This window comes from Coprinopsis cinerea (genome assembly GCF_000182895.1).
Source record: "Coprinopsis cinerea okayama7#130 chromosome 3 map unlocalized cont3.3, whole genome shotgun sequence".
In the NCBI taxonomy this organism is placed as follows: Eukaryota; Fungi; Basidiomycota; class Agaricomycetes; order Agaricales; family Psathyrellaceae; genus Coprinopsis; species Coprinopsis cinerea.
The window spans coordinates 443,859-461,933 of NW_003307542.1; the positions used below are offsets into that span (position 1 = coordinate 443,859).

An 18,075-nucleotide genomic window follows, 5' to 3' on the forward strand; every position below is an offset into this window, starting at 1 on the left:
AAGATGGCACTAGATACATCCTTGGTCGTGTATTGTGACCAGGACGTTTGGGGCTGTTTCCCAGCGCGAATCTGTGCCATCGTGAGGGCTCTCTAGCGACCAGCGACGGCTTGCTCCTCTAGATGCATCGCTCTAGTGCTCGGCATGTGGACGCATAGTAGATCGCCTTTCTGACATATGCTCCTATACATTTCCGCAAGCCTTTGGTTCATATCAGGGTTGGTCCAATCGTAAGAGTTGACAAAGGATTTGCATCGTAGGTTCAGGATGATTTGAAGGGTTGTCTGCAGGGGAAGCGGATCCCGACCCGCGCGGAGGTTCTTCTCGAGGACTCCGACGGGTTCGCCAACCAGTTTCGTGATGCGGGTCCGCGATTCTGCCAGGACCTGTTGTTCTTCTCTCGGGATATTCTCCTCCGAAAAGACCATCTCCGAAATCTGGGCGCAGCACTGGAAGATATCCGAGTTCAAGCTTTCGACCATAGGTACAGTGATGTCGGCGCCGGAGAACAGGTGGGCTTTCGTGAGGAACGTTTGGGCGCCCTTGAGCTCTGCAGTGCGAACTTTGAGTAGAGCTGTCGTATTTGCGTGTTTGGATTCGTAGTCCTTGATTTGTCTCTCCAACTGGCGGCAGTGGGCTTAGGTGCCGGCGCTCCAGTTCCTGGTAATGCCGGTCGAAGTCCGCCTGCCAATGGAGCTCTCGTTTCTCGTGTTCAAAGTTGGCCGTGGCTTCTTCCCAGTCTACCTGGTAGGCGGCGGCCACCCCGTTTTCCGTCTGTTGGTACTTTTCCGATTGCTTCATCTGAAGCTCTTCGATGAGTGCCTTCAACTGCTCGTTCTCCTGGAGTAGTGCAAGCCCATATGCATCATCTATGTTCATTAAGAAGACTGTTTGCAAATAATGTCCAAATCATCAAGAATGACTCGAGGTGCATACTTCAGAGTGCACTGAGGCGGACATACATGACGGGCAGTGGCAACTTCAAGCTTCAAGTTCAAGGCTTTTGGGGCGGCCGTCAATCCATGGTAAACCAGAGAACAGGTTGGGTTGAATCATGGTAAGGTGACTTCAAGACGCGTCGCGACACGCCTCATGGTTAACGGCGCATGGACGCCCCTCCGAAAGTGATAGTGATAACAATGACGATTCTTGGCACCCTTCTGCGCCATCCAACAGCATTGTTAAGTCGGACGAGTCCTGAGCATATGTGCTTGAAAACTGTTTGAATAATAGACGGTACTAACTACTAAGTACGTTTGCATGCAGGTGCGGTGTGAACGATAGCGAGATGAGAACATACAGGACAGCGAAACGAAAGCAAGAGGGGAGCAACAATCATGTGAACAGGAACATACAACAAGCCAGGCGTGAATTTGATGGCTGGCGGCATCGACTGTGACTTGTTAGTTGTCCAGTGCTCTTCGTAAACAGATATTTCACTTACTTGCATGACTAGTACTCGGTGTAAAAGTAATGCCATCCAGGAGGAGTCTCGACACCCAATACCTTTCTGACCTTCGCGACAAGCTCCTTATCCTCCGCCCTTCTCATATCCGTCCCGCTAAGGTTGCTCCCAATAACCAAGGCCAGAGACTCCCAATACGACGTCTTATCCTCCGTCGGAAGGACGACGTACACCAGTCGAGTTATTTCAGGGGGAAGCATAGCGGGCGCTCTCGTCCGGAACGCGTAGTGCGCGGCAGTGCCGACAAGCACCTCGTCGGGAAAGTGGCGTTTAGCCCAAGCTTCGAGGTCGGTGCCGCGGAGAGGGATGGCGAAGACTTTGGGGAAAACACGTTTACCCTGTGCTGGGTCCAGGTTGGCCAACCCTGGATTTTCGAGCATATAAGGCTGCATCTTGAGGACAGGATAATAGCTCCCAGTTTGGGTGGCCCTGTAAGATCATCAGTTACCCCAGAAACATTGGGCAGGAAGAGACTTTTGGCGTACATGGTGAATCGACGAGGTGAGTGGAGCTGGCAGTCTGTGTTTTTGTCCTTTCTCAACTCATTTATGTAACGTTAGTCACGATCACGTGATAATTGACTGGCCAGCCGCCGATCACCAAGCAGTGCACAGCCACCTTGGATTAGTATGTACGTCGGTGCGATCTTTCGTTGGGATCGATGGATCTGAGATGACATCTCTAGGCCTGCCACGACAATTACTGACCCCAGAAACAGAAAAAAAAAACCTGTAGGTCTACATTGGATTTGTATTGTACTTTCGAATTCTAACAACTTGATACGCGCTATTGTTCAATAGAACCTCGAAAAGTGACATGACGGCTCGTGTCAATGCTGTCGAATAACTTGAAGAGCTGGATCAGGCCTATTAGGGTCTTAGTACCCCAATGCATCATCGGACATTCCTTTTTATCATTCGCACCCAGCGGTCCTCTTAAATTCCATTGGAACTCTAGCTTGAGCACTTAAAGCTTGAGGCCCGAAGCATTATGCAGAATAAACACAAAGCGGCTCGGATTCCGATGTGTTTTTCTCAAGAAGAATTTCTGATAGAAATCTGTCGAAACGCGTCTGTCGTTGTTGAACATGTCAGCAGTGTGAAACTTTGTCTGTCAGATCTTCAGATCTAGAAGCGGTCCGCTGAATGTTCAATGAACATTCTATGGGCAAAGTGGCGAGAATCGCGCATTGTCTTATCATTCTCCGAATGGTCACGAGTCCACGTTAGAAATGGGCAATGACTTGAAGCTTGATGAGGAACAACTTCTCCGTTCTTCTTCGCCGTGAGCATGATCGATGGCTTGCCAAAAACAATTCTGGGGGCAATACTGAACGTCAAAAACTCGTAATACAAGGGAAGTTTTCTTGGAAACGGAAACCGATTGAGGAAAAAGGGGGTTCTATTTGTTGGACAATGTTAATGGTCATAATCCAAACGTTTGTAGTTGTGTGCATCCACATCGCCAAGTTGTAGGGACAATTAAATACGTCGTCCACGTCTGTCGTGAGTATCTTGTCAATCGACACCACTTCCCCACCCACTTTAACGACCCTCTCCAATGTCATCCAAGGAGGCTTTTAGCAACTACAGCCTTGCCGGATCCATCTCTCGCCGCTACCAGTACCAACTTGCCCTCGCTTTGCTGTACTCCAGGCGCTTCAACTTCCGGTTGTTGGAGAGCCATGGCCATGGCTTGTGGGGTATGGTTGGAGAGGACCTGTTGAAAGGCCTTTCAGACCGAACCTTAGTCGTTCCACAACTCAACTATACGTCGTCCATCCAGACGAACGCTCTCTCACCCGAGACATCGATCGACACCGTAGTCCCACCCAGCTATAAGGAGCTGATCCCCGACTTCACCGGTCTTCTCATCTGCGCCAGAGACAGGGATAATCTCGAACACGCATTTTTCCGCGATAACCTTTCCGCCCACTCCATGCCAATCCCCCAATTCGACGAGGGCATAGATTTCAGCACCGTCCCTCGCGGCTACACAGTAATCCACAAGGGGTCGCGCCCCAACGCATGGGAGACTCTGAACTGGCATCTCTTCAAGCTCGGTGCCGTCATTACCTTGATCCTCTTTGAGCTCAAGCGTCCCCCGAGCCGCCGAATGCCGTATGCCTCTCTATTCTTCGAGAGTCTCAATTCCCAGATGTCTGAAGCCCAAACAGCGGCAGTCAAGCAGGCCCTTCTTGTTTTCAGGATCGAGCGGCATCGAGAGTGGATCGTCTCGTTCGCCGTCGTTGGTGAATGGTGGACTTTCAGGATCTCCACCTCCCCCAAGCACCGCGCGAAGGCACCGACATTCAAGGGCAGAGGCTATGAGTTTCTCGACGAGGATAACTCTCCTCGCGCTGCCCCCAAGCAAGCCAAAACGGTACCCGCCCGTCCGCGCACGGCTTTACCGGAGGGCTTTAGGCAGGCTTCTGCCAGTCCCAAGCCTGTTAAGATTCCCGGACCCCTCAAACCCACCGCCCTGCAAACTACCACCGTTCCTCCCTCGATTTCTGAGCAAACGACTTCCACTCCCACCCCTTCCCCGACTGGCAGTCATACTCCTACTTTTAATCCTACCACTCCCCCCGTTCCTACTACACCAGTGTCATCCACCACCGCTGCGGCGGGGGACGGCATGCAAACTGATCCCAAAGCACAATCTGCGTATCTGCACATCGCCGGACGGGGTTCATTCTCCGGGTTTTCCGATGCAGTCCCCGCCGCTCGACTCAGTATCAATCTTGGAAAGATTGTTTCCGAAATGAACACTGGGAGTCAACTGTCGGCCCAAACAATCAACGTCGACGAAGATTATTCCTCCGAAGAGTCAGATTGCGAAGACGGGGATGCCGAGTTTAACAATTTCCCAGTTTTCGACCCCGCCAACCCGGAAGCTGACCATGAAGGACTCGGAAAGGATGAAGAAAAGGCCCCAAGTCAACAGGAGGGTGGAGGCGAGAAACCGGCATTGACTTCCGCCCCAGGCTCCACACATGCCGGCGATGAATTCGCTCGTGACTCCTCCGCCGAGCAAGGGCTGGAGCCTCAGAGTCCTCCAGAAGTTGGGTCCGAGCAGCCTGAGCACCCTCTCGACGAGACCCGTCAGTCGCCTGCCGGTAAACCGAAGAAGAAAAAAGTTGAAAGTAAGGCGCTTCAATGTATCGATCCACCGAGAGTTCCATGGGCAACTAACGACCTCTCCAGAGAGCCCGCATCCCATTCGCTATCTTCAACACGACCTAGACGGTCGTCAGGAAACGTTCGTCTGGAAGCTCAGGGACGCGATACCTCCGTCAGATCAATGGAGCGACATCATCCTTTTCGGCACACCTGCATCGAATCAGCGGTTGTATCTTCTCAGAGAGATCCTTAAAAGAGAGATCAAGAATTTAGAGAAAAGATACAAGCCGCATGACATACCTTCTCCTCAGTGAGTTTCTACCGTACCCTTGTTCTGTCGTTTGACGCATCTGACATTGAAGCTACTCAGCGCGACCATACTCTGACCGACATGGTTCCCCAGACCCAGCGCGCCCCTCTTTCTTCCGTATCACTTACCTGTAAAACAATACCATGTACCTATGCGTTTTCAATTTGGATTCTCGCTTCTCTACAGCTGTATCTGAGTGCTCAGTGTCGAATATGCAGTGTCCAAGGTACTCTGTATCCACCGTTTCCCAGGAACCCTCAGCCGACTCGGTCCTGAGGCCTGCACGCTTGACACAGTCGAAGGGTAAGGGGCTGTGACATGGGAAATTCATCTCAGATCTCACAAAAGACAATCAAACGCCATCAACCCTACAAACCCAGACAATGTTTGAGGATAGACGGGATCCTCACTGAGTGTCAGGATATTCTCGAGTTGGAAGTCTGTACTGCAATAAAATCGGAATCGGAACTCGATCTGCGGCCAAACCTTGGATGACGATAAAGCATCATCGATCATCGCTATAGATTTTCCCCGTTGCAAATAATTATTCAAGATACCTGAGGGAATATCTAAACTCCAGTCACAGAAGCGAGGTACTCTAGCAAACGAAACCTTCTTAGCAAACCACCTCTCCTTCGAAGCCAAAGAAAAGGACAACCCACCTCGTGTCAACTCGAAAGCAGCAAATGTGCTCGCAGCAGCTGGAATACTTCGAAGCACTACAATGTCCCAACGTCAGCGCTATTCCTCTTCACAACAAAAACGGTGGCATCTTACATGACGGTGAAAGACCCCGTAGCAATCCTTTCCTACAAAATCAAAGGGAGAGTAGGAGCAGTTAGACCTGAGTTAGTCATTGGGAACTATTGAGAGAAGATACGTACGGTCCTGATTCTTGCACGATGGCTTTTAGTTCACTGGCGATATACTGAACGGGCGTCCCCGTTGGCGGCGTTTGCCGTAGCTGAATTCGAGATTTCACGACATCTGCGGGGAAACTATTGAGTCGACGCAGTTCATGAAGGAGTAATATTGCGTACCTAGAGGGTAGCACGCCAACCAATACGCGATCTACATCAGGAGAAAGACAGGCTTTTCAGTGATGAAGATGGGAGACGGGAGAGGAGGACGACGTACGCCTCCCGTGGAACCACTTGCGAGCAGAGCCCACACGGGTAGGTTATCCCCGTAGTGTTTCCGGAAGTTTCGTTTTGAGAATTCGAAAGCTAGTTTGAGTGGGTATCAGCTGAACAGGTCTTGGTTCTTATCTTCGTGGACAGAACGAACCAGAGTAGAATCCGGCGTAAGCGGGAATTTCACGGACGACTGTGACCTAACCATTCAAAACTGGCTGTTCAGCGAATGGTTTCTGCCAAAAGAAACGCGTATAACGCACCCAGTACCCCCTCATGATCCCCTTCCTGAACCCATACTCCCTCCACATATCCGTAAACACAGCACGCAGGCGTTTATCCGACTTGTCACCGTACTGGCCCTGCATTCGCACTTTGAACATCTCCACCGGACTCGCTAATACAGCGTTAGCCGCGCCGGCCATTGCACCTGCCAGAGCGATCTCTTTGAGTGTCTTGTCGGGGTAGGGAGAGACGATGCGTTTGGAAAGGGCGTAGGAGGCGAAGAGGAGCGAGTTGACGCCTGCGACGCCGAGGAGGGGGCTGAGCATGCCTGGGATAGGCGGGCGGGTGGGTGGTTAGCTGGGCTGTCGGGTGTAGGAGGATGGTGGGCGCACCTTTGTACAAGGCGAAGAACCCTTCTTTCCGGAGGGTTTGGACGAGGATGTCCATTGGTCCTTTCTTCCGCGTTTATGAGCATTCAACGGACAATTTAAGATACTCAGCACGACGTACAAACATTCCCTCTACGAATTTAATCCATTATGAGCACCCTATTGGTATAATCTCGAAGAAGACAGCGAGAACTGACTAGGTGCAATCTGAGCTCTGGTCTTGATTGTGTCCAGAGGTTGCCCGACGAGGACTTGGGCCGCCCCTCCGACGCTACCGGCGAGGAGCTCGTTGATCGTTGCTTGCGTGTGATTAGTGCCCATGGTCGCGCTTCACTCTGGAGCGTGTAGTGAGGGGAATAAAGGAGAGGTTTTGGACGTCGTGTCCAACGACGACGGCGCTAAGTTCGTGGCCATTGCGAAAGTTGACGCGATCAGGGACCGGGCGAGCAGCCATTGATAGGGTGCCGTCATGCTAAGTGGTTAACTGGGAAAATATCTATTTTATTTCGCCAAATGTACTTCCCAGAACCTCCCTACTAAACTATGTACGAAGCCGTACGCGTCTTTGGAGAAGACGGAATAAACTACGCCTTGCTCATCTTGAACGAAGTTTTCGCACCTGAAGCGGCTGTTGGAAGTTCCTTCCACCACTGCTTCTTCTGCTGATCCTTCTTCTGACCCGGACGACGAATAATCGTCGAAAGCCCCGACGACACACCTTTCCTTCCCTGTCCAGGATCCAGTGGGTTAGGCGACTTGGCCTTTTTCTTCTTCGATTTGCCCTTCCCAGAGGCTAAGGTCGACTCTTCCTCCTCATCGTCTTCATCCCCCACTTCAGATTCCGCGCGTTTTCGTTTTTGAGCGGAAGGTTGGGATGGACCTGGTGTTGGGAGGGGATAGAGGTGGGCACCCATGGACTTGTCGAATTCCTTTTTGTGTAGCCGGTATACCGCCATTGTAGCACGGGCGTCGGTAACCTGCAGAAACCATCAGAACAAGCTACGAAGATAGATGGTGTGGGACGTACACTAGAGTGCTCCCCCGCTTGAATCGTCAACCCAATCTGCTCCTTTACTAAATTTCGAAGAGCGATTCTCTTCGATTTTGTTAGTCCGGACTTGTAGGCCAAGACTTGGGTATCCCGTGTGTAGGGATATGGATGGGAGAGTAGAAGCGCCTAAACCTTGGTCAAAAACGTCTTCACAATGGGATACCATCGCAGCCAGGGTAAATGGACGCACCTTCAAATCGTTGTGCACGGCATGACCGACTAGTATCCGGTCTTTGAGGAGGTCTGCTACCTGTTTTTGTACCTCAAGGAAAAGTTTTGCTGAACACATCAAGTTAGCACAAGAAAACTGCGAATCTAGATGAGGAACGCACCGTGAACCATGTCACTCTCCCGGATACCAGACCACTGCGTTCGATAATCCACAACCCTCTCCCGTTGGCGTACAAACTCATCCATGATGACCTCCCCATAAAAGTTAACCAAACTAACTCGCGCAAGCGACGACTCCTCTCCATCAATCCCCACACCCACCATCTCGCAATCCAATGCGAGATACTTGCCTGGGCTGTGACGGTTACGCGCGAACACACATATCATAGAGGGAACTGACTTCTTACAGTTTTTGTTTTTCGGTTAGTTCTTCGTGGCCTAAGACCATGCTTTGCAGAGTGCCGACGTTTTCTCTGCCGGGTTTGGAAGATGAAGAGGACGATCCTGCAACTGTGACAATCTTTTCGGAGACATGGGAGGTGTGGGAGATTGCTGAAGGTGTTGGTGAAATGGATCGCGTCGAAGATATGCTTGTCGTTCGCGTCCGTTTGCGGTGGGTTTCCGATTTTTTGTCCTTTCCTTTTCCTTTCGACGACTTTTTCAATTGCTGAAAGACCTTTAACGTTACTGTCTCTCCTCGGTAACTCTCTACTCACCTCTTGAAGCTTTAACCAATTCGAAGACGGGCCTGACATCGTGGTCGAGAGAAAGACTGAAGAGACTTGGCAGATCCCACCATCACTTATTCAAAATTATATAATTAAATTCTCTAGCCCTCGGGTTTGGTGGTTTCCCGCTCTACACCCAATTCAGTTTCATCTCCATCACCAGCGCTTAACGATTTGGGACAGGTTGAAGATGTTGGTGATGCGGGGAAACAACAGACACCTTTTTCTCTTTCTAACGTCATGTCAAGACAACCGTTCAGGGGACAGCGACGAAAACTAGTGCTTGCCCTCGATGTAGGGACGACATACAGCGGGATATCTTATGCGTGCGTTTCTAGGAGGGTTTAGGGGCTTGGGTGGTACTGATGACCGTGTTTCTAGAGTGCTGGACCCAGGCCAGGTGCCAGAAATCAAGCCTGTAACAAGGTGAGCCTCAACAGCCCTCGATCTCCCTTACCTCTCCCAACAACCCCACTAGATTCCCAGCCCATGAATTCATCAGCGGCGCCTCCAAAATCCCCACCGTAATCTGGTACGACCGCTCCGGCCAACTGAAAGCAGCGGGCGCCGAAGCCATGCGCGAAGGCGTCTACGAAATGGCCGAAGATGAAGGCTGGGTCAAAGCCGAATGGTTCAAGCTCCACCTCCGCCCGCGGTCCCAGTCATCGCCCAACATCTCTGCTGAAATCCCGCCGCTCCCACCAGGGAAGACCGTAGTGCAGGTTTTCGCGGATTTCTTGAGGTATTTGAGGGATTGTGCGACGTTTTATATTCAGGATACGCATGCGAATGGGGCGGAGCTGTGGGAGTCGGTCAAGGGAGATGTGGATTATGTGTTGTCGCATCCGAATGGGTGGGAGGGCGCGCAACAGGAGATGATGCGCCGGGCCGCTGCTTTGGCGGGTTTGATACCGAACACACCGGAGGGCCATGGTCGCGTCTCGTTCGTCACAGAAGGCGAGGCGAGTCTGCACTTTTCCATCCAGAATGGGCTGCCTGCTGGGGCCATGACGGTGAGCACACACCCGAACGTGCGTGGTCGGACGCTGACCAACGTGGCCTGTGCAGAACGGTGATGGCGTTGTCGTCGTCGATGCTGGAGGCGGTACTATTGACTTTAGTGCCTACGGCCGTAGCAACAGTCAAACAGGGGCCTTTGAAGAGATCTCACCTCCGCAATGCCACTTCCATGGTTCCATCTTCGTCAGCATCCATGCTCGATTGTTCCTCGAAAGTACGTTCGACCTTGGCATGATCTTGGAGTACCACTAATCACCGCATAAGATTTCCTCGCTGAATCCAACTTCTTTGATGACCTGGAGCACATCATTCGCTGTTTCGACAAGACCACCAAACTAAGATTCCGAAACATCGACGATCCTCAGTACATCAAATTTGGATCGACACGAGATACGGAACCGGAGTTCAACATTCGCTTTGGACAGCTGAAGTTGCAGGGGTGGGTTCCTGTTTGGCATGTGCTGAAAAATTGTCCTCGAGGCTGATTCTCATTCTTAGCACGGATGTGGCCGGTTTCTTCGAACCCTCTGTACAATGTGTCGTCAACGCTGTTCATGAACAGAGAAAGCTCGCACACAGGCCTATTTCAGTAAGCAGTCGTCTCCTTCCCATCACCATGGCGCCTTTCTCATCCTCGTAGCACGTCGTTTTGGTTGGAGGATTCGCAGCCAGCGACTGGCTATACTTCAAAGTCCGTGATACCTTGAAGCCACAGGGCTTCAATGTCGTCCGTCCAGAGAACCATGTGTATGTTTGCCCTCCTTTTCAATCTTGCCGACTTTCTGTTCATGAGCACCCGGCAGCAACAAAGCAGTGTCAGACGGTGCTATATCATTCTACCTCGACCACTATGTCGACAAACGAGTCGCCAAGATGACCTATGGAAACTTTTGCCATATCCCCTACAACGATCATGACCCAGAACATAAGAGGCGCCACCACACCACTTTCATGTCCATGGCAGGTTCGCGTCGGCTCCCCAACGCGTTCGATATCATCCTCCCCAAAGCACGTCTTCCCTGCTGCCTTACTCCAAACCGTCACTAAATCTATCTGTTCCCCAGGGCGCCCAGATATCCGAGAAAGCAGAATTCAGGAGAGTATATTTCCGAGAATCACCCAACAGGAACGACTTCCAGACTGCCGTCTTCACTGTGACAGGCTATCGTGGGGCACATCGAGACCCAAGGTTTAAAGATGTCGATCCTGGTGTGTAGTGCATGCCTTATGTTCCGCCTAGCCTCATCTTCAAGCTGATCGCTCCACTCTCATGCAGCCAACTTCTCGACATTATGCACCATCGAGGCGGATCTGTCCAGGCTGACGTTAAGACCTCTATCGAACGGGCAGTTGAAGTACTACCGCTTAGACTACGCCATTGTGTTACTCTTTGGAGCGACGGAATTGAAGGCAATGGTTGCGTGGACTGAGAACGGGGTGGAGAGGAGGTACGTGTCGTTTGTTTTGATGTCGAAACCGGGTCGAGCTAACGCGTGTCGCAGGAGTCCGGCTAAGATCGTTTACAATCATGTCTAGACATCTATGTTACAGCCTAATCACAATTCTATACCCACATCACCCTCGCCCCGGCCAGCAGGCGTGCAACGAGGCATGCAGAAAGCAAGAAAGTTACGGATCCGGCTTCTCGATTAGGAAAAGACTTGATGGGCGAGTCCCGCAACCCCCACGTTCCCCCCACGCACCTTTCATTTCCTTCAGCCACTGGACGATGTTAACCTTGAACAGCGAGCAACAGGCGGTATACACGTCGACGAGAAGGAATATACAACAACAAGAAGCTCACGCTTTGGAAGCACACGCACCACTACCACCACCACCCCGCCTTTCGGTTTCAACACTCCGCTCAGAAGAAGAAGTACATTACGTCGTCGCCCGTGCACCACGTCGAGGATGAGCTACTTCAAGAATCTGAGCAGGCTGGTTTCGAGGAACAGTCAGAGTTCGCAGGCCTCGAAGGAGGAAGTGTCACCGCCGTCCAGTGGTACCACGACGTCAAAGGCTTCGTACGGCGACCCAAGGAGGACGGATACCCCGCCCCCGTCTATCCCAGAAGACGCTAGGAAGACGCCAGAGATCCGACGAAGGGAATCGTTAGGCGTGAGGATGAGCTCGGTGATAAACTCCTCAAGCAAACGCAAGTCGGAGGATAAAGGATCCAAGAGGTACGTCCCGCGCTTCTCTTGATTGATGCCACACAATTCCAATTCCAATCCCTGCTTCTCCAATCCCTTTTGAAAATTATGGTATTGTATTAGGACTCGACGTGATTCTTCCACCCCGAACCGAGTGAACACGCATGAAATATGGTCGTTGCAGGCTCCGACACCGACGACGGAAACGACTACGCGGCCGATCTCCCCTCCTGTTTCTTCTAGACCTCCGACGCCTGCGATCGCCCGACCCGCGTCTCCAGCTGTCCGTCATAAGGAATCCCGGCTCCGCCTTGTCCATCGCGGAGAGAGCGCCAAATCGGTACTTCTCAAAGAGAAAGAACACCTCACGACACGTGTCCATGAGCTCACCGAGCAGGTCCACACCTTGGAAGAGCGGGAAAGGACGTACCAAGCGCGATGTAGTAACCTGGAGACCGACCTGGATAGGGCTACGAGCAAGTACCGGAGCGCCAAGGGTGATCTGGAGGCGCTGCTGAAGGAACACAACGCGGCGGCGGAGCATACCGCTCGGCACATCCAGGAGCTCACGGCGCAGAAGCAGAAGGTCGAGGCGCAGCTCCAGCAGTACGAAGCTACGGCGCAGGTCGCGCGGCAGTATCAGGACCTCAAGGTTCGGTATCAGCAACTTGATAGTCGGAACCAGCACCTTGAAACCCGGAATCAGCAGGCGGAGGCGGAGGTGCAGCAGCTGCGGGATCAGCTGCGTGTTGCCCAGTCGACGGCGGCGGCGGCGGCGGCGGTGGTTCAACAACAGCCGTCCCGCCAGGTGCAGGATCTGAGGACGAGGAACCAGCAGCTTGAGGCGCAGCTGCATCAGGCGCAGGCGCAGTTGAGGCAGTACGAGTCGAAACATTCGGAGACGACGGCGCTCCTCGATGTGCGCACAGCGGAGCTGAAAGGGGCACAGGCGTTTTTGACCAAAGCCGACTCGTTCTCTGGGGCGGATATCATCCGGATGGTCGAGGGGTTGAACTCTGAGATCTTCCAGTGTTGTGCGCTCGTGGCGGAGACGGTGTTTTCGGAGGAGAATATCCCAAAGGAGGACGAGAAGTTTGTGGCGGGGATTAGGACTGAGCTGGCGGGAATGCATGGTGAAATGTTGATATCCTTTTTGGCGAAGAATGCGGTGGCGAGTCGGGATCCCCTGCCTTTGCAAGTCGCCTTGCAGATGCTCCTGATCAAGTTTTGCATCCACGTCGTCACTTCCTTCGATCTGGACAACGCGGAACTGAATGAGAGGCTGTCTTTCATTTACGAACAGGTTGTGAACACAGGTGTGTAAAGTTATGGGATTGTGACTTGGCGATTTACTCAACCCACGCACATAAGAGGAACAATCCGTCGCGGGCCGCTGGAGGGCTATCACAATGGGCCAGATGAAGCCACTTTACACGTCGCGAATGCAGATGATGACTCGGGAAATGCAGAAGGTCATCCTAGCCGCTGGAGGGTCAAGAACCAGTAGGCACTTTGCACACCTTACCTCTTCGATCCGAGGGCGCCTTCAGCCCATCGAAAAGGCCATCTATAATATCAAGCATGCCATGTGCGAGGGCGTCACTTCGGCTGATGTCGTGCCTTTGGTATGGCCCTCTGGACACCCGTACGACCCCGCTTCGATGGAGAACCTGTACCCGGAGGACCCTTCCACCGAAGAAAAGTTGAAGGGCTCGCCTATTATGGGGACTGTGGACATTGGGGTACAGAAAGTCACTGTCACGAGGATGCGGGATGGGACTGTGTTTCGACAGAAGGATATCCTCGCAAAGCCGAAGGTCATCCTGGCGTCCACTTTGGAAGAGATTGTTGAGACGACGGCCAAGAGTATTCGCAGTGTCAGTTTAGCTTGACCTTGGAGTCGCTGTGTTCTTTTCTTTCCTCGGTAAATATATTTGATGTACGTGTAGAACTTATAATTGCTTTCGCTGTTAATATAATGACATTCTTCTGCATAGGTTCAACAATGCATGGAGATACAATTACAATGCCACTATAGTACTTGAAAAGAACTTGGAAGACGTCCTCAGCTTTAATGAAATTCCCAACCTCGCTAACCCCATCGGTCGAGTTTCTTTATAAGTAGGCGTCCACCGATTCGCGTTGTTGTTGTTGAAGCTTTCTTGGGACCGAACCTAGAAATAGGAGTCACGCTGAGAACGTGAGGATACGACCAGTGTTGGAAGACGAGGCGTCTTGCTTCGTCAAGGACAGAGACGGGCACCTGATGGGCGCTCGGCGATATCAATCAGTCACCAGACTCTCAGGATTATGCACCTCATACAGTTAGTCTGTTAACTCTCCATGTGCCGTTCTGGAGCTTAGAAGATGTACGCCGCCTCCACCCTCACAAATATTGAACATGTCCGGTGACTTTTGATCTTTTCGCCATGAGCGAAAGTTACAGGACAGGAGGACAGTGTGATATGATAGGTGGTTGCTGATGCAGCTACCATTCCCCTAAAGTGTGTCCCGAGGGCGAGGGAGGCGAAGGTGATAGAGCTTGAATAAGTAGAAGGGTGGGAGTGGCCAACACGATTCAAAGCCTGTTACACATAGGATAGGGGCGACATATTTTTGATGGGTGATGGCAACGCGTGACACGAATTTGTCGATGCGCCTACTAGCTATTTTCGCTCAACCGCCATTTCTCGACTTCGTACCGCCTCCAGACCTGAACTCTGATTAGGTGGCTTCAAATTCAGAGCCATGCTGCGTTGGGCCGCCAATAAACTAAGGTCATTCTCCGAGTCGCAAGAAGACAAATCTCGCAGCCCAGTCAGAGGAATCCGCCGACGAGGAACGAAGCCAGAAACGCGACCAGGAAGCCAAACGCGAGGCGGATATGGTGGGGCCTTCCTTTACCTACACGAGGGCTCCATAGGACAACAGGACAGTGCCCCAAACTTGCCCCAACAGCACCTTGCCAGCCGTGACTCCTTCGTTCAAGCGGCGACTTTGTCGCGGACCGACTCGGAAAAATAGGAAAAGGCGTCATAGTGTGTAAATCTCACTGACGCAGATTCGCGGACGAAATTTAAAATCCAAAAGATGGATTTGAGAAGCAAACCAGCGAGAGACAGCGGAGTGACGGATGCCATAGTACTCTACATGCGTTTCATTTTTCGGTCAAGAACTGGGATGCGAGGCAAACAAAAGAATTAAAGCCAAGAAGTCTTTCAGGTCAGGGTACGTGCAATTCATCACAATTCATCGTGTTGGTGTATTGGCATATATGGATAGCTGGCAGACTCATTCAACACCTAGTACTGTTTGGAGCCCAACATCAAACCCAATCCAAGCTATGGAACCAATCAAACAACGTTCGATGGTTCTACTTCGCTCTATGGTAAGTGTACAAGCTCCATCATATGTAGTCCATATCTAAAAGCACATCATCTCGCTGTAATCAGATATCCACGACTACGCTGTCAACCAGTTCAACGCAAAGCACACCATCACGGGGAGTCCACGGGTCTTCCAGTAAGCGCCCCAGTCTCATCGCCATTCTTCTATTCTCTCTGATTATTACCTTTCGATGAATCTATCAGGACAGAGACTTACCTAAATCAAGAGGGCGGCATCACTATTGAGGGTGGGCAAATGGGTCTTACCCTCAAGCAGTATGTAGATCGCCTTCGCGATGACGGCTGGATTACGGTCCCCACAATGTCTTCAGCCAAGCCAGTTGGGTTTGGCAAAAAGCGTACGGGCCCTCCCCCAGTAACCGTTAACTTTGAGCTGTTTGTTCTGATGAAAATGGTGAGTGCATTACTTCATTTCTACATCTCATCTTTTCGTAATCGTGACAAAGTACTGACTTCTTCAGTATACCAAACGGATTGAATTATCGGAGGAGGATGGTCGACCATCTGGGAAGCGTCGTGACCGGTCTGAGTACCTGGTTGCATATAGCACCGGACACGGGCCTTCCAAGATCGCTCGTCAACAAAATCCCAGTACGTATTATTGATTTTGAATAGAGAATTTCGTTGACCTTCGTGTTTGCTTTTTTAGTTCAGTCCTCATTTTCGCTTCCCCCTGCAGGAACTATGAGGACTGTTCCAACTTCTACCAAGGCGAAGTTTCAACAGTCTTGCTGTGTTCAACTGACTCCCTTGGGCGACCCGGTTATTCAAAACGAGAGGATGATCACAGGCTTTATTTCGGACGTACATGTTGCGCAGGGCTCAATGAAGGTCGTGCACGAGGTGAGTACTGGTGGATAATTCAATCTTCACATTCTTAGCATTGATTAACTCATTGAATACAGCTCATATCGAGCGACTTAGAAGGACGCTGGGTTGCGAAGAGGTTCTTCAAAATCCGAGAGGGCCAAAACGAATTGGAAAGCAGTGCGCAACCTTTCGCTTGCTCGCGGAAAGGCGATGCTCGAGCTGTTCTACGAGCGATGTGAAGAGAAGGGTGTCGATGCCTACCTCTGTGAGTGCCGTTCTTACTCGCCCATTCAGTGTTCAGGTTCAGTTCCGCTTATATTCATTCTCACACCTTGTTTAGATCTTTCCTTCGCGAAGGGCCTTCTGTTGCAGGAGATTGGAAAACACTCACCTGCTTCTGGCCAGTTATGCGATTCTGAGACAGACCATGATGGACAGGAGGTCATCGGTATTAAGTGGCTCGCTGAGGAGCGTCACTTAAGCCGCCGTATTGTGCGGTTCTGTGGCACGATGCAGCACCAGACCACCAGGACGGACTTAGCGTATCAAACCGTCCACACCTTCAATCATTTCGTGTACTTACATACAAACCGACAGCTCATTTTTGCTGATTTGCAAGGTATGTCCTGACTTACTTCTGCAATCAGGCTATGCACCTAAACATACGTCGTTTTAGGAACACCGACTTCTGTCAAGCTGGCTAGCGGCGAAGTCGTAGAGGGAATGATGTTGTTTGATCCTATGACCCATACCATTAATCAGTATGTGCCCATCCGTCAATCTTTTAATTTACGCCGATCTAATGGGTTTTTGGGATGTGTTACAGTGGCTCTGGAATCGGAGATTTTGGACAAGAGGGCATTGACACCTTTGTTGAGCAACACACCTGTGGACCACTGTGCCGTGCCTTGCACTTGCTCGACTCAGACGGCTCCGATGTAAATGCCCCTAAAGCAACCGATACTGAGGAGTCAGAAGATGAGGCGCAAGACAACGATTAGCGCAACTTTGACAACGCCGTGGCCCTCTTTAGGGCAGGCCCCCGGTTGACTCTCAATATGCATCCCTCGTAATTCCCTCATAATTTCCTTGTTAGCATGGTACATACTTGTTCATTATTCTAATTTGAATGTCGGACGTGTTCTACACTGTCCCTATCGGTTGATCTTCCGCGACTTCGAGCTGTCGTGCAAAACACCTGGAACGGTGATTGCACTGCGTGATCCTGAAGGACCTCTGGGCGCTAATTGGATCAGTTGGTCTCTCCTGGTACCCACGGTATCTGGTTACTCTAACTTATTTGAACTTATAATTCTTTGACTTACTCTGTATCACTTTACGGACTTTCCACCCTTAGCTATGGCAAACGGATACAGGACAAGCGGTACTTTGAAGCCGTTCGGATATGATGACATCACTCGCGCTGCTGCGACAAGCCACCGAAGGTCGCTCGCGCGGGAATTTCACCCACGACGTTCTCGCCGACGATACCCCCTAATACGTGGTCATCGTGGGCGGTCGTGGTTGTGGAAAAGCATGGAATGAGCCCAAGGTCATTGATCATATTTCCCGCCGGTGTTAGCTTGGCTTGGCGCCGGCACAGCCACGGCCAAACGCGATCATAACCGCGTTCGCGAAGCGCGACGCGTCTTAATTACTTTGAAATCGCGTTAAGGCCGCCAGAGTAAACGCCAAATGTCCGAACGAGTCATTCAGCAAAAGGCGCGCGTGCTTTATCCCCAAGAGCTAAACACCGAATCTCTTCACATATGTACCTCAGACCATCTACCATGTACATGTACATCTTGCGGTCCACAACCCCGCCTACTAGTAACTCCCAAGGTCCATGTAGCACAAAACCCTATACAGGCGGACCAATCTCCACTCTCCAAGCTTTCTGGGGCGCCCTGGCCCGGCCGAGCTACTCCGTCAAAATCTGATGAACATCAAACTATTCCCCTTGTAGGTGCCCTAGAACTCGAGGCTCGAGTTCAACGTCGATGTGTCGCTCGTCGTGCCTCGTTGCAATGTCGCGGGAGGGACCAAAACGGTGGCAACCGAATCCAAGATGACGGGTCGAATGTACCCGGA

At 51.4% G+C, this 18,075-nt stretch overlaps 9 protein-coding genes across 9 annotated transcripts; 5 read left to right on the plus strand and 4 right to left on the minus strand.

Annotated features, from left to right (window-relative positions):
- Positions 1-92: 92 nt before the first annotated feature.
- CC1G_11140 (hypothetical protein) lies at positions 93-879 on the minus strand (the record flags this gene model as incomplete). The annotated part of the gene is made up of 2 exons (XM_001829818.1): positions 93-623; positions 745-879. 2 exons carry the CDS (start codon positions 877-879, stop codon positions 93-95), a joined length of 666 nt encoding a protein of 221 aa, XP_001829870.1.
- A 327-nt stretch (positions 880-1,206) lies between these two features.
- Positions 1,207-2,411, minus strand: CC1G_11141 (hypothetical protein; the record flags this gene model as incomplete). Its single annotated transcript, XM_001829819.2, has 2 exons — positions 1,207-1,894; positions 2,389-2,411. The coding sequence occupies 2 exons, from the start codon at positions 2,409-2,411 to the stop codon at positions 1,453-1,455; spliced, it is 465 nt and encodes a 154-aa protein (XP_001829871.2). The 3' UTR covers positions 1,207-1,452.
- A 614-nt stretch (positions 2,412-3,025) lies between these two features.
- CC1G_11142 (hypothetical protein) lies at positions 3,026-5,079 on the plus strand (the record flags this gene model as incomplete). The annotated part of the gene is made up of 3 exons (XM_001829820.2): positions 3,026-4,610; positions 4,672-4,897; positions 4,958-5,079. 3 exons carry the CDS (start codon positions 3,026-3,028, stop codon positions 4,971-4,973), a joined length of 1,827 nt encoding a protein of 608 aa, XP_001829872.2. The 3' UTR covers positions 4,974-5,079.
- A 387-nt stretch (positions 5,080-5,466) lies between these two features.
- Positions 5,467-6,965, minus strand: CC1G_11143 (mitochondrial ornithine transporter 1; the record flags this gene model as incomplete). The annotated part of the gene is made up of 9 exons (XM_001829821.2): positions 5,467-5,495; positions 5,560-5,616; positions 5,675-5,706; positions 5,782-5,884; positions 5,938-5,968; positions 6,035-6,123; positions 6,185-6,230; positions 6,294-6,583; positions 6,842-6,965. 9 exons carry the CDS (start codon positions 6,963-6,965, stop codon positions 5,467-5,469), a joined length of 801 nt encoding a protein of 266 aa, XP_001829873.2.
- A 263-nt stretch (positions 6,966-7,228) lies between these two features.
- On the minus strand, positions 7,229-8,621 carry CC1G_11144 (MipD protein; the record flags this gene model as incomplete). The annotated part of the gene is made up of 6 exons (XM_001829822.1): positions 7,229-7,621; positions 7,672-7,821; positions 7,886-7,974; positions 8,028-8,221; positions 8,274-8,533; positions 8,583-8,621. The coding sequence occupies 6 exons, from the start codon at positions 8,619-8,621 to the stop codon at positions 7,229-7,231; spliced, it is 1,125 nt and encodes a 374-aa protein (XP_001829874.1).
- Positions 8,622-8,834: 213 nt separating this feature from the next.
- On the plus strand, positions 8,835-11,150 carry CC1G_14089 (hypothetical protein; the record flags this gene model as incomplete). Its single annotated transcript, XM_002911511.1, has 10 exons — positions 8,835-8,920; positions 8,976-9,020; positions 9,073-9,607; positions 9,663-9,828; positions 9,879-10,053; positions 10,113-10,203; positions 10,255-10,361; positions 10,418-10,578; positions 10,891-11,062; positions 11,117-11,150. The coding sequence occupies 10 exons, from the start codon at positions 8,835-8,837 to the stop codon at positions 11,148-11,150; spliced, it is 1,572 nt and encodes a 523-aa protein (XP_002911557.1).
- A 375-nt stretch (positions 11,151-11,525) lies between these two features.
- Positions 11,526-13,091, plus strand: CC1G_14090 (hypothetical protein; the record flags this gene model as incomplete). Its single annotated transcript, XM_002911512.1, has 2 exons — positions 11,526-11,797; positions 11,891-13,091. 2 exons carry the CDS (start codon positions 11,526-11,528, stop codon positions 13,089-13,091), a joined length of 1,473 nt encoding a protein of 490 aa, XP_002911558.1.
- Positions 13,092-13,176: 85 nt separating this feature from the next.
- On the plus strand, positions 13,177-13,659 carry CC1G_14091 (hypothetical protein; the record flags this gene model as incomplete). Its single annotated transcript, XM_002911513.1, has 1 exon — positions 13,177-13,659. One exon carries the CDS (start codon positions 13,177-13,179, stop codon positions 13,657-13,659), a length of 483 nt encoding a protein of 160 aa, XP_002911559.1.
- A 1,451-nt stretch (positions 13,660-15,110) lies between these two features.
- Positions 15,111-16,985, plus strand: CC1G_11146 (atypical/Alpha protein kinase; the record flags this gene model as incomplete). Its single annotated transcript, XM_001829824.2, has 9 exons — positions 15,111-15,155; positions 15,246-15,289; positions 15,358-15,568; positions 15,636-15,765; positions 15,824-16,017; positions 16,099-16,249; positions 16,325-16,603; positions 16,661-16,745; positions 16,811-16,985. The coding sequence occupies 9 exons, from the start codon at positions 15,111-15,113 to the stop codon at positions 16,983-16,985; spliced, it is 1,314 nt and encodes a 437-aa protein (XP_001829876.2).
- Between the last annotated feature and the right edge of the window lie 1,090 nt (positions 16,986-18,075).